General features: G+C 48.4%; 1 protein-coding gene and 7 non-coding genes across 8 annotated transcripts; all 8 read right to left on the bottom strand.

Moving 5' to 3' along the window:
- Window positions 1-9,560: 9,560 nt before the first annotated feature.
- Window positions 9,561-9,632, bottom strand: Trnaq-uug. The gene has a single exon. It is a non-coding gene; the product is annotated as a tRNA-Gln (tRNA).
- A 6-nt stretch (window positions 9,633-9,638) lies between these two features.
- On the bottom strand, window positions 9,639-9,710 carry Trnae-cuc. Its single transcript has one exon. It is a non-coding gene; the product is annotated as a tRNA-Glu (tRNA).
- A 71-nt stretch (window positions 9,711-9,781) lies between these two features.
- On the bottom strand, window positions 9,782-9,853 carry Trnaq-cug. Its single transcript has one exon. It is a non-coding gene; the product is annotated as a tRNA-Gln (tRNA).
- A 6-nt stretch (window positions 9,854-9,859) lies between these two features.
- Trnae-cuc lies at window positions 9,860-9,931 on the bottom strand. The gene has a single exon. It is a non-coding gene; the product is annotated as a tRNA-Glu (tRNA).
- A 3,558-nt stretch (window positions 9,932-13,489) lies between these two features.
- LOC115312981 lies at window positions 13,490-14,449 on the bottom strand. Its single transcript, XM_040217192.3, has one exon. The coding sequence runs from the start codon at window positions 14,447-14,449 to the stop codon at window positions 13,490-13,492; it is 960 nt and encodes a 319-aa protein (XP_040073126.1).
- Window positions 14,450-14,814: 365 nt separating this feature from the next.
- On the bottom strand, window positions 14,815-14,886 carry Trnaq-cug. The gene has a single exon. It is a non-coding gene; the product is annotated as a tRNA-Gln (tRNA).
- A 6-nt stretch (window positions 14,887-14,892) lies between these two features.
- Trnae-cuc lies at window positions 14,893-14,964 on the bottom strand. Its single transcript has one exon. It is a non-coding gene; the product is annotated as a tRNA-Glu (tRNA).
- Window positions 14,965-15,035: 71 nt separating this feature from the next.
- On the bottom strand, window positions 15,036-15,107 carry Trnaq-cug. Its single transcript has one exon. It is a non-coding gene; the product is annotated as a tRNA-Gln (tRNA).
- Window positions 15,108-15,437: the final 330 nt, after the last annotated feature.

Below are 15,437 nucleotides of genomic sequence, written 5' to 3'. Positions count from 1 at the left end.
ACCCTCCAGCTGTGAATTGGCTCCGGTGTCTCGTAGCGTCTTTTGCGGTTCATCATAACGTGAAACAAATTATTGAAGTGCACGCTTCCACACCGACTGGCCGACGCCATTCATGCTGCACACAGACGTAAAATATATTTGTTTCATTATTATGGAGTTGTCTCCATGTCGTGGCTGCTGTTCGTTTAATCAAAACTGAGCCGTTGACGCCACCGTCGCGAATATTTTTCTACTCGTCGCCACTGGCAAAGATGGCGCGGCTCACATTTTATTACGCCAACCCGTTACCAATGACACGGTAACCGCCACATGAGATTACGGTTCAGTTCCGGTTCAGGTTCAATATTAAATGTATGATTTGGGTTGCAGTTTTGTTCCGGTTCAGTGAAAAATAACAATTTTGCTCCGGTTTTCTCGACATTATGGTTAAAATCTACCTGCTAATCGCGTACGATTATAACATTCGCATTGTCGCGTCTCGCGGCGCCAGAAACGACGCCTTATTCGTCTACAACTATTCAGTGTTGGTTGATTCATGGAGGGCACGCCATTTTCATCATCGAAGGAGCGCAAGCTAGTGAGACAATCAAGCCGTCAGTCACATGCAGTGCAATGATGCTGCGAATAGACCCTTTCCGAAACTCAGTCTGGCAACTTTGATCACTATCATCATCTGTGGAACGGCATCTGTGCCATACCAATGGCGGCCTTCTAGTGACTGATAAAGGAAGACGTTGAAGATGCTCCAAAGCGGATCTTGCGAGGCCTGTGCATTTGGGGGTCAGTGCGACGCGACGTAGGAATGGCACACAAGAGCTACGTAAGCGTTTATTTCTAATAATTCAGATTCAGTCAATCTGTGGGCAGCACACAATCGGCTTTAAAGCTCTTTGGCGTATAGAATTTTCTTGAGGCATCTGAGTGGGTTGGAGCTTTGTTCTGAATGCGGGTTCTTGGTCACCATCGAATTGAAAGTGGTCGAGGAAGAACTCACACTGAACAATTCCTCGCGTGCCGTTGACTTGCAAAAGTGACGGTGCCGACACAAGTTCATTTCCGCCATTGATATGGCAAAACCTTAACTGTTTTACGAACCACCAGATGGCACTGAATTTCGGAAAGGGTCTATTGCGCCATCAGCACATTGGCCCGAAATGAAAATTGACACAGCTCGCATAAGAACCGAGCCCATTCCATTCCCACTCCATTGCGGGTAAAAGGCATTTAATTCCATTCCCATTCCATTTCCCCCATCGCTGCCGCCATTATACTCCCCATTCCATTCCGGGGTCCCGTAAGTGCAGAATCATTCCAACTCCGGAGTGGCAACTCCGCAACACGACACTCTATACAGTGCGTTTTCATAATTCATGTATGTGAAATATTGTAATTTAATGAAATTGGTCCTTTACGCAGGTATGTTGTCTAAAAAGGGTTTTCAGTCGTGATGCCTTCAGTATCCACGCTAAATTCAAATAAGTTGTAAAATATTTGTATTCGAAAAAATTCGATCCCTCAAGACCAACATTGCCAGAATCTAACTTCGCGTGTATGCATTTCGTCTGGCTCGAATATTCTTTTTGAGCATGAGACCATGGATCATAAAAAGCCATGAAAACCGATACAACAGCACAATGCCAGGTTGTATTGATGGGTGGATGAGCGTTGGGCTGAGGCTGCCCTTCATGTCTAGTTCGACCTTCTAGAAAAAGTTAAAGCCACCTCATATGTTTGTCTTTCAAATTCGTCGACACTCGAGATAGAACCATGGCTTGTGCAGCCCTAGGAAGCAAATCGCGCAGCACTGAAATGAGTTGCCCTTGGAAGCGAATGGCGCCGGAGCACTCACTCGTATAACGTGTCTCGCGCGTTCCCAGAATAATGCTTGGTGGTACTTGAAGAAAACACCATGCGTGAATAGAGTGGACTGTACTTAAGACTACGTCACTGAACCATGGGAAAGTAGTGCGCCATTGCCTTCCCTGCCTGCTAGCCGGACACAAATTGATACTAACATACAGACGACTAAACCTCGGAAGGTGATCGGCTGATCGCATCTCTCATAATGGCAATTGCCATTTCGGTCCTTTCGAGTCTTCCAAGCTTCGAAAGGGTCGTTCTGAACCAGTCGCGCCAAGATTGTTATAGAGCATCATATCGCACTGAAGGCGTTCCTCGCCAATATAAGAGTCTTTGGCACTGTGCATGAAATGCATTTATCAACCATGCTTATCTCCACAGATCTCTTACAATGTTATTATTGTTCTTGCATATTCAAAGAATAAATTTATTTTTCAAATCCGCCAAGCACCAACGCTGCATGTGACAGCGATGCGCAGATGTGCGCTTGTTTCGTCGGTGTGTGGATAAAATCTCGGTATTCAAGAAATGTGTGTAGATAGTTTTATTAGATGGTTCCTATGACTCCGATAACGCTACCCGATACTCCGCCGCCGCCTTTGCGCATGCATCATATCGTTATCGGGGGTATTGGAGATACCGGATTGGCGCATCAAGAAGGGATAGGTCAAGGAGAAACTGCTCATTCCATGAACCGCAGGGAGCTTGGCATTACTTTCCCAGGATTCAGTGATATTACTTTGTACTTTCCAAAATCCCTACACGCATCACAGCGGGCGATGAGACCTTTCGGTGGCGCCACCTGGCGGCCGCAGTCCTCTGACGTAGCGAATATGATTCTAGCAGACTACGCACGTAGCGAATATGGTTATCGTCGCTCGCTTTCAGGCCGATTGATAACAGTTTATTCATGTTTGTAAAGGTGCATGAAGTTTTTGTAGATTCTTATTCCAATACAGCCGAGTCACTTTGTTTATGCAAACTTCATAAACGAAAAAAAAAAAAAAGAGTTTGACATGACAGTTTGAGCAGTGTGCGTCACGTCTGTTCTCAGCGTCTCCGATTCTCGTTTTATTAGATCTCTGGAGGATCCTGTAGAAAATTTAGTTTTGCCGTCACCAAAGTGGTAGGACGGCACAGCGCGCACTGTTCTGTTGCGTGACGCCGCACACTTGTTTTGGCTAATAAAGCTTGCCGATACCGACGCTTCCATGCTGGGGAAATGCGAGTTGTTGGCTAGCACTTGTACGTTAGCCCGAGGAGCAAGTAAGTTTTTTTTTGTTCTTTTGGGGTAATGTTTGCCATCTCCCACATCGCATCTGTTGCAAAGCAATTCGCCTGATCACGATTTCCTCTCAAAATAAAACTGAAATCCCTCAACCAATTTTAGCTAAATATTGAATACAAATTCAAATACTCTCTACGAGAAGCGCACCATAAGTTTAGCGGACAAATTTGGGTCCGAAAAAATACATAAACGTTCGTAGTCCACGACAGGTGTCTAACTAATTTTCGGGGCGCTGAAGTGTAACCGTCTTATCATATATTACGGGTCTCAATCGCGGACGTTTCTCGTCGACCGGTCGACCCGGCGATTAACCAGGCGCTTGGCTGAAGCAACTCTGGGAGCCAGTCACCGCATCTTTCAGTGAGTTGTTTCAAGGAAACATTTGTTTACTGATTAATAAAATGCAAACAAACAAACAAAAAAAAACAACAAAAATAAAGTCTCAGCTTGGAACTAATAAGCGATCAGCATTCACAGAAAGCAGTGAAACCAACAGCGCACACGCTTCCATGGTTTGCCGAAATGTTTAGGGCTGAGCTGCTTCAACTTCAGAAGAAGCTCGGTTAGCACACCAGGTATTGTGTACCAGATCGACACTCTGGCGTCTAGCTACGGCCATAAAGTTCTGCGACTGCCCCCGTATCACTGGGAGTTCAGTCCACTCGAACCTATATGGAGCAAAGGGAAGGGCGATCTAGCAAGCACGTTGAACATGTCGAAACAAGCCTGGGAACGGGACATCATTGTCGACTGAACGAGTGGTGTTCAGTATTCGTGACTTAAGGCAGCTCCTCCTCTGACGAATCTAGCCCAGATATGAGCGACATCGAGGAGCTTGCTCTTAAAAATATTTGCTGTGAGGACGACAGTATTGTACTGGCAGGAAGGGTTTCTTATTGAGGAGTTTCAGCGAATATAGGGGGCGCTCCGATCGATCCAACATGGCGGACAAAAGGGGGATAGATTTGCGACGCCCGTAGACCCGTAGCGTATAAATAAAACAAAGCGTGTCGTTCTCTGTTTCTTGTCGTGTGCGAGACGATCATCATTTCAACCAAGACCTACCGTGATGCTACAGATGAAGTGTTCAAGCCAGTCGAAGGCAAGAAATCTTGCCATAGTCAAGAAATGTGTGCAAGTGTTCGACGTGAGCTTTCACGCTGGTGCAGCTGTCATCAAGTTGAACCGAATGTATGCGGGTCCAAAGAAAGGTACATATCAACAATGTTCGGGCGTTGAAACTATGACGCCGTACTTTATCTAAAACTAAACTTATCGGTCTGCGGCTACAAACATTTTCGTTGACGTTGCTTAAATGATGTGACCATTCAGGCCTCGCATTAAAAGGTGTTGCGAACTCTTCGGTTGCTCTAGTTAATGGTGCTAAAAAGTGGTTGGATGGAAAGTATGACAACTACAGCATACAAGGGACGATTGAGGTCTTTATCCTGCGTTCTATGTATCGAAATATCGGTATCCTTGGTGTTATATTGCGATCAGCTGGTTGCCGATCATCCCGTTTTTGCGCATAATGTAAACAAGCCCCGGAAGCGCCAATCTCATTTCGATGTGCTTTTGCATCCCTACAAGCCTCGATTTGGCTCTTGTGGAAAGCTTTATTGTAATAGCAATAGTCTCATCGGTCATTCGAGTTATATGTGCCACGGTGATATGTGCTGTGTGTGATTGGCTGACAAACAAGTCTGTATTAAATGCGAGGAGGATAACGAAGGTAAAGCTTTTTTAACTGTTTTCTTTATACAGAACAGGGCAAAGCTTCTAAAACAAGAGCAACCTAAGCTGATATTTGAGTGTGCTCAAGAATGAATTGCAAAAGGTGCTTATGCTAAGTGGTAGATGTATGCAGTTGATTTTCTGTTTGCTTCTGAATTGTAAATCGGAAGATATGTATCAGGCAGAAGACATGTGTCCTTTTCAAAATGTGTTTTATTACGGCACATAGGTTTTCATGCACAACCCAAGAGTTCGCAACACCATTTAATTCGAGGCCTAAATGGTTACATCATCTAAGCAACGTCAACGAAAATGTTTGCAGCCGCAGACCGATAAATTTAGGTTTAGATAAGTATGCGTCATAGTTTCAGCCTCAAACACGCAACATTGTTGATATGTACCTTTCTTGATGACAACTGCACCAACGTGAGAGAGCCCACGTCGTCGAACATTTGCACACATATCTTGACTATGGTATGGCAAGATTTCTTGCTTGAAGTGAAGATCATCTTGCTACGACTAGCTACGACCACCCACCGCAGCGATGCAGGCATCGAAGGGGCGCAACGCAGTCAGTCGCCGTCACCCGACGCTGCTCGTTTGGCATTCAGGGCTTTCCACCCAGGTGCTTCGTTTGTCCTGGGCACCGAGTGTTATTTTCTGTGCTTGTGTGTGCTCAGTGGCTAGATATGGGCTTCAAGAGCTGTTCTTCAGGCTCAATAGCGTTCGCCAAAGAACTTCTCAAGAAAATGCCACACAGGAAAAAAAAGCACGAAGACGCAACGCACCAGCTTGGCGAACTATGCACTGGGTGCGGAAATCGGGCCCTGCGAATTATACACCAAATGCAAACTATCTAAACAAAACAAAAACAATTTTAGGCTCAAAATGGCTTCTGCGGACTATATGCCTGGACACTGGTGCCTATTATGCATTGTATATTCACTGCTGTTAGTTGTGGCTTGAGAGTGCCTTCCTGTAATGATGCAGAGGGGTCCACTGATCCTTGAAATAAAGATATTTAAGCACATCTAGATGCATTGTCCCTTGAAGCCAGATGGTCAGGGAGAAGGTGTGCCATTACCTAATTTGCCAACAGCACACCAATGGTCACGATCAAAACTCACCGAGTCAATGGGCAGTTTTCCACCACAATATTTATTGCCGTGTAATCACCAATTTGGTCCATTAAAAGTCTTGAGCCTGTAGCCTATAGCACATCCATTCTGGATCTGCAGAGCTTATGCTGTAGACATGCATCATCACATGAGCATGTTTCTTACGAATCTTAAACGTAAAACGCTAGTTATGCAACGACATTCCCACATCGCATTTTTAGCAAATTGTATGGTCCCACCTGTCACACTGTTAGCTTTGGAAGTAAACCAATTCACAATACCACCAGTGGCATACATCGTGCCAAGCATTAGTGCCGCATGTGGCACAAAAATGTCCTAAATAGGGAAGCAAACTTAATCGATCGTGTTGATTAAAGCACTTAAGCACGGGCGAAATTATCAATCAAAGAATGTCACTCGAAAGGGAAGTTTTCTCGCTGAACGGATATGACTTTTTATTGGGAGTTCCGTAATGTAAGGCCGAAGACTCCGTGATAGGTACAGAAGCATTTTCAATCGGTCGTGCGTGGCGTGCTAAAAACAACAAAAACAAATGTGGATTAAGAACGCGATAGATTCGCCTTTGCACGGAGTACTTACGCTCAAAATCATGTCAACATAACGCGACTATGGCCCACCTTGCTGGCAGCAATCTTAAAATTTATCCGTGTAGTCGTCGCACCCATGCACCAACCGAAAGCGTTGCTGCAAGCCCCTCCGCCGTCAACTTTGAGTCGCTGTTGAGTCTGAAGAACTGCTCTATGAGGTCCATATCCAACCACTGAGCACATACACAAGCACAGGAAAAAACACTCGGTTCCAAGTGCAAGCGAAGAACCCGGGGCGGAAAGCCCCGAATGCCAAACGACCTGCGTCGGGCGACGGTGACTGACTGCGTAGTACACAGGTTGCGCTCCTTCGATGCCTGCATCGCCGCGGCGGGTGGTCGTAGCTAGTCGTAGCAGTTCGTGTCATCTCTGTTGCTCGTACCGGAACGCTAGAGCCGCGTAATATTCTTGCTGTCGAAGTTTATAAGCCTAAGTTCGCGGCCAACGCATTTACACAAAGCCAACGCCCAGCGAACCCACTGAGCGAACCTATCCCCCTCGTTTTCTTTCGGCGACCGGCCGCCAGGGCGGTGACACCGTCGCTGAAACTCCTCAATTGTGATCTTCATGACATTTTCAGGTATCACCACTTTATGGTGTGTGGTTCGGAAGACTGTATGAACTTCTTTCCATTAACGTTTTTCCATTGGTTTTGCAAGACCTCGGTCACGAGTGTAATATTAATCGGAATTCTTTGTATACTGTAAGCTGTTCTTGACAAAAGTCCTGGCTGACATCAACTGAGATACCCGATGCAAGAGCAGTTTGGGTACAAATAAAAATAACTGCTAACTTAAGATGAAATCTTCAAGCCACAAGATGTTTCTGTTCATTGCATTACCATTCTGCTTTGAATTTGAGTTAATAGTCACACTCATTATATAAACCTTTAATCTCCGCTGCATTTAAGTGACATATTAATTTATCGTTAAATCCTGTAATCCCGGACAACTGAGGAAATGCGGTCAAGCTATGGGAGCAAGTGCACTTTGGCTAATAGCTAATGATATGCTGCTAAATTCCTCGAAAATATACATTTATAGCAAACACACACACAAAAATAGCCCCGTCGGTGCATTCTAACTTCGACCACCCGTGCACTCGTGAACGCAATAGCAGCAAGTTCGAAGCACTTTTTTTTTTTTCTTCTTTACTGCACAGAGCACAGAACGCGCAAAACAACTTTAACGCACTTTTTTTTTTTTTTTTTTTTAACGCGGTACTCCAAGTAAAGAAGGAGTAAAAAATCAGCTCTCACCGAGATTTGAACTCCGATCGCTGCATTCGGAGTCCAGAGTGCCAACCATAAGCACCAACTGCTGGCAGTCGCGGACAATGGCTGCAAGTTGCGCGTCTGCCAGAAAAGGACAGGTACCGAAGAGCGAAAGCCGAGGGGACCTACCTACGGGGGTGCAGCCCGCCGGCGCTCTTCCGCAGGCATTCGCGGCTTGGGGTTGAATCGCTCTCTCCGTGTTATTCCCGTGCGCCACTTCAACTCTGTTCGCACTGCGGCGGAAGCCTCTGCGGAGCGAACGTCCGGTGGTTGCTTGAAAACGGCATCCTCAGAGTCACTCATCTCCGACTCGCCGTCGGTTAGAGTGCCTGCATTGCCCGGGTCCGTGTCTCCTTCAGGCTCGCTGTTGAGTTGTCTGGTCTGCTAGATGCTGCACGGTACCTTGAGGCCTTGAGCGGGGGCTCCTCCATCGTGCGGCTTGGGTCACCCCCCCCCCCCCCCCTTTTTTTTTTTTTTCGGTGCATTCTTCACTGTTATTTCAGACGGCATCGAAACCACTGCAGCGGGCCTCCCGGCGTGGTGCTCGCCGCGGCTGCCTGAGCCTCTTCTTCGTCCATGGCGTGTTCGTCGACATCCCCGCTACGGCAACTTCTGTCACCGCTGCGTGAGTGCGCGCGCAGTTCTCTTTCTCGTGTCCGACGCGGTTGCACTCATCGCATCGAGGAATACGACAGTCCCTGTGGATATGACCCGTCCTCTTGCAACGAAGGCATAGGAGGGACCCTGTCGGGAACCCAACACGAGCACATTACCTTCCTGCACACGCAGCTGGTGCGGAAGAGTGCCCTTGGTAACGCCATTCTTGAGCGTCATCTTCACGAACCGCGTTGTGAATTGAACGCCCGCAAAACCATCCGCTCTCCACGTGTCGCGGGTAACTTCGCTCACCTTGCCGTACGGCTCGAGCGCTCGTCGAACCAAGTCGTCGCTCACGTGAAAGGGGAGCCAATGAAGCTTTAGGCGTACCTCACCGTCGTTGGGATCTACGACGAGGCACTTCTTGCTCTTCACTTGTAGCTCCCGGGCTTCAAGCAACTTCCGCGGGACGTCCGGCGACTGGAAAGTGAAGAGCCAGACATGATTAATTTGGTACGCCCCTCCCACTTTTAGGGCAGGAAGGGCGCCCAAGCGTTGCAGTTCGCCCTTGAAATCTTCAATCTTGTAAGGGCGTCCCGTAATGTCGGCGTGAAGAATCACCGAGTTCAAAAACATATCTCCTGATGGCAGGGGGGGGGGGGGGGGGGGCAGGGGTGCTATGTTGCGCTTTTTGGACTCCCAGGAGACTAGGGAGAGGGAAGTGACGTCAACGACACAGCAAACACAGATTGGGTGTTGATTTCGTTTCCTTCTGTCAACATCCAATCTGCGTTTGCTCTAGTCGTTGACGTCACTTCCCTCTCCCTAGTCTCCTGGAAGTCCAAAAAGCGCAACATAGCACCCCAGTACTACTCGATAAGGATCCGGGGATGGTTCAGCCGAGATACCACGGCCGGCGACGGCCGCTATCGCCGCTCCTTGGGAGCTCATGACCCTGCGTCCGCTCGATACGAGTGCCGGAAACAGAATCAACCACTAGTCCACGCCGGAACGGCGAGTGCTGAAAAGTATGTGCTTTTTCTCTGGCGATACTCTAGCTGCAAAGGGATTCAAAAAGAGAAAGGTCTCACCGAGATTTGAACTCGGATCGCTGGATTCAGAGTCCAGAGTGATAACCGTTACACCATGAGACCCAATCCTTCCGACGCCGGGAATCGAACCCGGGCCTCTTGGGTGAGAGCCAGGTATCATAGCCACTAGACTACGCCGGAACGGAGAGTGCTGAAAAGTATGTGCTTTTTCTCTGGCGATACTCCAGCTGCAAGGGGATCGAAAAAGAGAAAGGTCTCACCGAGATTTGAACTCGGATCGCTGGATTCAGAGTCCAGAGTGATAACCGTTACACCATGAGACCCAATCCTTCTGACGCCGGGAATCGAACCCGGGCCTCCTGGGTGAGAGCCAGGTATCCTAGCCACTAGACCACGCCGGTGTTTTATTTCTTTATTGCAGGAGGAATGCAAAAACGGTCATGTCACTTTAAAAAAATACTCTGCAAGACTTATTGCAGGGTACATTAAAATCCTCGCATTTCGAGGAGCGGTTTACAAATTTCTAGCCACTCGGGTTTCGTTTTACGGTTTGAAAAAACACTTTCCACTTGCTTAACAAGGCTGAAAAAATAATGATGCACTTCTTTCACACTAGGGTCGGCATGACGGACCGCCATGCGCGACCTCCAAATACTGCACAAACCCAACAACATAATCATATCAAAGGGTATGCCATCATCGTTACTCACATTCAAGAAACGTATAACTGATTGGCTAATGCACAGTTGTTTCTTCAACGTGCGCTGGAGCACATCCCAAAAAAATACCGCATCCCAGCAAAAAATGAAAACGTGCTCGATGGTCTCAGGTTTCTTACATAAAATACAGTCTACCGACCACGGAACATCAATACCCTTTCCTTCAAGCCACACCTTAACGGGCAGTGTATTGGAATGCAGTTTAAAAAAGAACGTTTTAACGGAAGGGGGAACGCACATATTCTTCACTCGCTTGAGCACATCTTGGCCCCCGCTACAGACTACAGTTCTATACAACGGGTTTGGAAACAAACTTATCAATAAATCGCGTGTAAGTGTTTTCTTGCTAACAGCAGACAAATATTCAAAAGAAAAACGAGCAGACAAAAATAACACTGCGTCTACCACCTCGTTTTGATATCCCACTAATCTCTTAAGTTCGCCGCCATGGGACGAAACGAGAAAAGATGGTAAATGAGGAGACAATTTGGTTTGTATAAATGTACGTATGAAAGGATGCTCTTGGTCTCGTAGAAAAAAGAATCGGGACACAATCTGTTTGCAAAACAAATGCGAGAGACCGAGACCACCGTGACGAATCCGATGGAAAAGATTGTCTCTCCTCATCGGCTCCCACTTTGAATTCCAGATAAACGTGGCAAAAACACGGTGAAATTTCTGCACATTCAAGCGAGCACAATGAATGGCCTGCATCACGTACCATAAATTTGCAATGAGAAAAATATTACATACTGTCGCTCTGGCAAATATGGACAGCTCACGCTGCTTCCAACGGGAAGCGCGTCTGTCCAGGTCGGCGGCGACTCCCGACCAATAGGATTTGCTTTGCCTGTAACAGTTTAGTGGCACACCGAGGTAAGTGCACGGCACACGGTCCCAACACACCCCTTCAAACACCGAAGGGGTTGTGGCCCACTCTCCGTGCCAAAACCCACGGCACTTGCTCAAATTTAAGGCTGCCCCTGTAGCCTTACAGAAGTCTCTTGCCAACTTCACAGCCGCGCTAATACTTGGCTTATCGCTACAAAAAACCGCGACATCATCTGCATAGCTCATGACTTTTATCTCCTCATTTTCCATCCGGAATCCGTGACATTGATTACTGTTCTGAACACTTAAACAAAAAAGTTCCAAATAGAGGTTAAACAATAACGGCGACAAGGGACATCCTTGTCTTACGGATGTTCGCACACGTATCGGTTCAGTCAACTCCCTGTTCACAATGAGCCTAGTGGTACACTCTTGGTACGCCATTTTAACCCCGTCCAAAATACGCTCGCCCACATTCACGTGCTTTAAAACATCAAAAATGACATCGTGCTTAACACGATCGAAAGCCTTATCTAGGTCCAGTTGAAGCATGGCAACTTGGCCCATGCCATCGTCACATGCCTCCAAAACAGTTCGGGCAACGTGCACATTCGTCAAAATAGATCGACCCTGTATTCCACAGGTCTGATGATCTCCAATGAGCTGGCAGGCAACACTCTGGAACCTCCTCGCTAGGATTTTAGCAAAAATCTTGTAATCTACATTACACAGAGCTATCGGGCGGAAACCAGTGACTTGACGTAGTTTCGCAACGTCATCACTTTTGGGAATTAACACAGTGTATGTACGTGAAAAAGACGGCGGCAGTACTTTCCTTTCGTATGCTTTACAAATCACTTCTAAAAAAAGCGGAGCGATTACGCTTTTGTATTTCTTATAAAATTCGGCGCATAGCCCGTCCGGTCCTGGCGTTTTCGAGCTCGGCAAATCGTCTATTGCTCTCTCGACCTCTTGAAGAGTGATCGGCTCTGTGAGGTTTTCCTTCTCCTCTTCCGTTAGTTGCGGCAAGGACTCTAGAAGTTTTCCACACATAGGGTCCTGCCTTCCTTTAACTTGGGTTTCAAAAACTTGCCTATAGTGTGCGACAAACGCCTGCTCAATACTACCGGGGCTCGTGTTAATCACTCCGTTGTACTCGATTTCGCCAATTTCGTTGCGAAGCGCGAACCTTTTCTCATCCGCCAAAGACCGTTTAGTAGGCTGTTCTCCCATCAAGTACTTCTCTGATCGAGCCCGAACAATGGCTCCGCGGTAACGCTCTTGATGAAAATGCGCCAGGCGTTGCTTAACCGTTTCCAAATCTTTAAGAGCTGTGCCGGGTCGCTCACACTCAGCTCTTGACAGAGCTTGCAAATCTTCGATTAAGCCACGTTCGTCGCAACGTGCCTCGTACGCTAAAATCGACGACCTTTCGATAGCGAGCATCTTTACTTCCTGTTTGATGAGCTCCCATGTCTCGAATACATCGTCCCTTGCGATTTTAAAAAAACGTTTTGAAGACGTTATCTACCGCTGCAAGAAAACTTTCATCATCAAGCAGTTTTGTGTTAAGCTTCCACAGCTTCCAGTTAAACTTGGCCTTCGGCGGCGCTTTTTCGTCGATCGTTGTCGAAATCATGCAATGATCCGAAAAAAACACTGGTGTGACGCGATACTTTCTTAGCATTGCTGCCGCGGAGGCCGATACGTAGACTCTATCTAGGCGCGCATGAGACGACGCTTGGAAATGGGTGAAACGAATCTCGCTCGTTTCATTCGTCACCGTTCCGGCGTCAACCAAGTCAAAGTCTTCAACCAGTTCGCTTAAAACTTGCGCACTCTTGTCGCTGCTCCGCCTCAGGGGCGTCCTGTCTGCTGCCCTTACAACGCAGTTAAAATCGCCCAACAACACAATCGTTTTATCACAATCTAGAAAACGGCGTAAGCCAATAAAAAAGGAAACACGGTCTTTAACCGTACTAGGCGCATACACACAAACAATTCGCCACTGAAAAGACGCCAAGGAAAAATCACACATGATGAACCGCCCTTCCGTGTCGGTGGTTACAGCTAACTCCGACAAGGGCAGGGACTTTTTAAGAAAAAGAAAACATCCGGCAGAAAAACCAAACGCGTGGGTGACACAAACTTCGTACGACTGCAGAAAAGGCCTAAGCGCACTAGCAACCTGTTCCTCCTCAGCCATTTTAGTCTCTTGCACCGCTAAGAAATCGGGTTTCTCTTTAAGCAGCAAACGCTGCAATTGGTATTGTTTTTTCCTGGCGCTCAAACCTCGAACATTTAGCGATGCGACCGTTATTGCTGGTTGGAACGTACAAATCATGTGTCTTGCTGTAGCACTTGCCTTGGCATTCGGACGTCAGTCTTTGTAACCAGGCGTCAGCCGCCTTACTTGCTGTTGAGTCGCCTCCGGTCATCTGGGGTTAAGGTGGGCGTGGGCTGGAAACGCCCCTTCTTTGTCCTCTCCATCCAAGGGTTGGGCCTGGGTGTCATGCCCGGCGTCGATGGAGGGTTCTCGTCGAGGCCACGCTTGATGGACTCGGTGGTTTCGTCCATAGTGTCGTGACCTTCGGAAGGCGCCTTCTCGAAAGTCGGGGGGGAGGCCTCGCGCGGGGCTGCGGTCTTCTCCATTGGCGTCGCCGTGGGAGGGGGTGCCGCGCTGCCTGGTTCAGGAAAGCCACCAGCCACCTCCTTCTTGTCCTTTACAGGCGAGATTTCAGTCGAGCCGTCCGCTCCAACAGGATGGCTGCAGGGCTCACCAGACGGTGAAGCTTCGTCTTGTTGTCCCTGAGCGGAACGCTCAGCCTCGTCGACATCCATGGTTAGGGGCGAAAGGTCTTCCGCCGCCGCTCCACCAGTTACTCGGGCGTAGGTCTTTACGCACTCCTCCTTCTCGTGGCCGAAACGTGAGCACACCGAGCACTTAGGCACGCGGCAGTCGCGCCTGATGTGCCCGGCACGCTTACAGCGCAGGCAGACCGGCGCCCTCCCCGGGATTACGATAAGGACGTTCGCCCCCTGAAGCCGCAGCTGATGAGGCATTCCGTCGGGCGTGACGCCGCTCTTCAGCGTCATGCGTGCCACCCGGGTAGTCGACTCGATGCCCTCGAATCCCTCGACGCGCCACTTCTCACGTGCGACTTCTATAACCTTGCCGTAGGGTTCCAAAAACTTGCTCACCGCGTCGTCCGTCACATGATACGGGACCCAATGGAGACGTAGACGGACTTCCGTGCTGCTGGGGTCGATGACGACACACCTCAGGTCCTTCACCTTCAACTCTTTGCAGTCGATGAGCCGCTTCTTGGCTTCCGGCGTTCGCAGCGTGGCTAACCAGACATGGTTCATCTGGAAAGCACCGAGCGCCACAATCTCGGACAGGACGGCGCACCGCTTCAGTTCTTGCCGGAAATCTTCGATACGATAGGGGCGGCCTCTCAGATCGCAGTGCAAAAGTACTGAATTTAAAATCGTTGCACCCATTGGGATGGGAGGCAACACCACCTTGTAGTCCTCGGCAGACGATGACGCAGCAAAAGTACCGCGGCCAACTGGGGCCGTTGTCGCAGCTCCGTTAGAGCCAGCCATCCTGCGACCGTTCTCGGCGAGTGCCAGAAGCAGAATCCACTAGACCACGCCGGAACGGAGAGAGCTGAAAAGTATGTGCTTTTTCTCTGGCGATACTCCAGTTGCAAGGGGATTCAAAAAGAGAAAGGTCTCACCGAGATTTGAACTCGGATCGCTGGATTCAAAGTCCAGAGTGATAACCGTTACACCATGAGACCCAATCCTTCCGACGCCGGGAATCGAACCCGGGCCTCCTGGGTGAGAGCCAGGTAGCCTAGCCACTAGACCACGCCGGAACGGAGAGAGCCGAGAAGCACGTGCGTTTTCACTGACGATACTCTAACAAGGAGATTAATAAAAAAGAGAAAGGTCTCACCGAGATTTGGACTCGGATCGCTGGATTCAGAGTCCAGAGTGCTAACCATTACACCATGAGACCCAACCCTTCCGACGCCAGGAATCAAACCCGGGCCTCCTGGGTGAGAGCCAGGTATCCTAGCCACTAGACCACGTCTTTTTTTTTCTTTTCTTTATTGCCGTTTTTTACAAGTCAATATATACAAGTCTGAGGACAAAAACAGCAAAATTCCCCCCCCCCCCCCCCCCCCCAAGTGAGAGAGAGTTTGATGAGTGGGAGGCACGGGCAGAGCCAGGGCGTGCACCAGACACAGAAAGAGGGCTTGACATGCTCTCTTGGCCAACCAGAAGCCCAGAAGAATCCTCTAGTGGTGGTAGCGAGAAGCAGTTTTAATCGTTTCAGTGAGTGCGT

Source organism: Ixodes scapularis, unplaced genomic scaffold (genome assembly GCF_016920785.2).
Source record: "Ixodes scapularis isolate PalLabHiFi unplaced genomic scaffold, ASM1692078v2 PGA_scaffold3__209_contigs__length_174095766, whole genome shotgun sequence".
Lineage (NCBI taxonomy): Eukaryota > Metazoa > Arthropoda > Arachnida > Ixodida > Ixodidae > Ixodes > Ixodes scapularis.
The sequence above is the reverse complement of the archived record's forward strand: the minus strand, read 5'-3'. Positions and strand labels throughout refer to the sequence as shown.

What these genes read in the sequence shown, in the direction of transcription:
- LOC115312981 (XM_040217192.3), bottom strand. Translation starts at nt 14,449, where the DNA reads ATGAACCATGTCTGGTTAGCCACGCTGCGAACGCCGGAAGCCAAGAAG.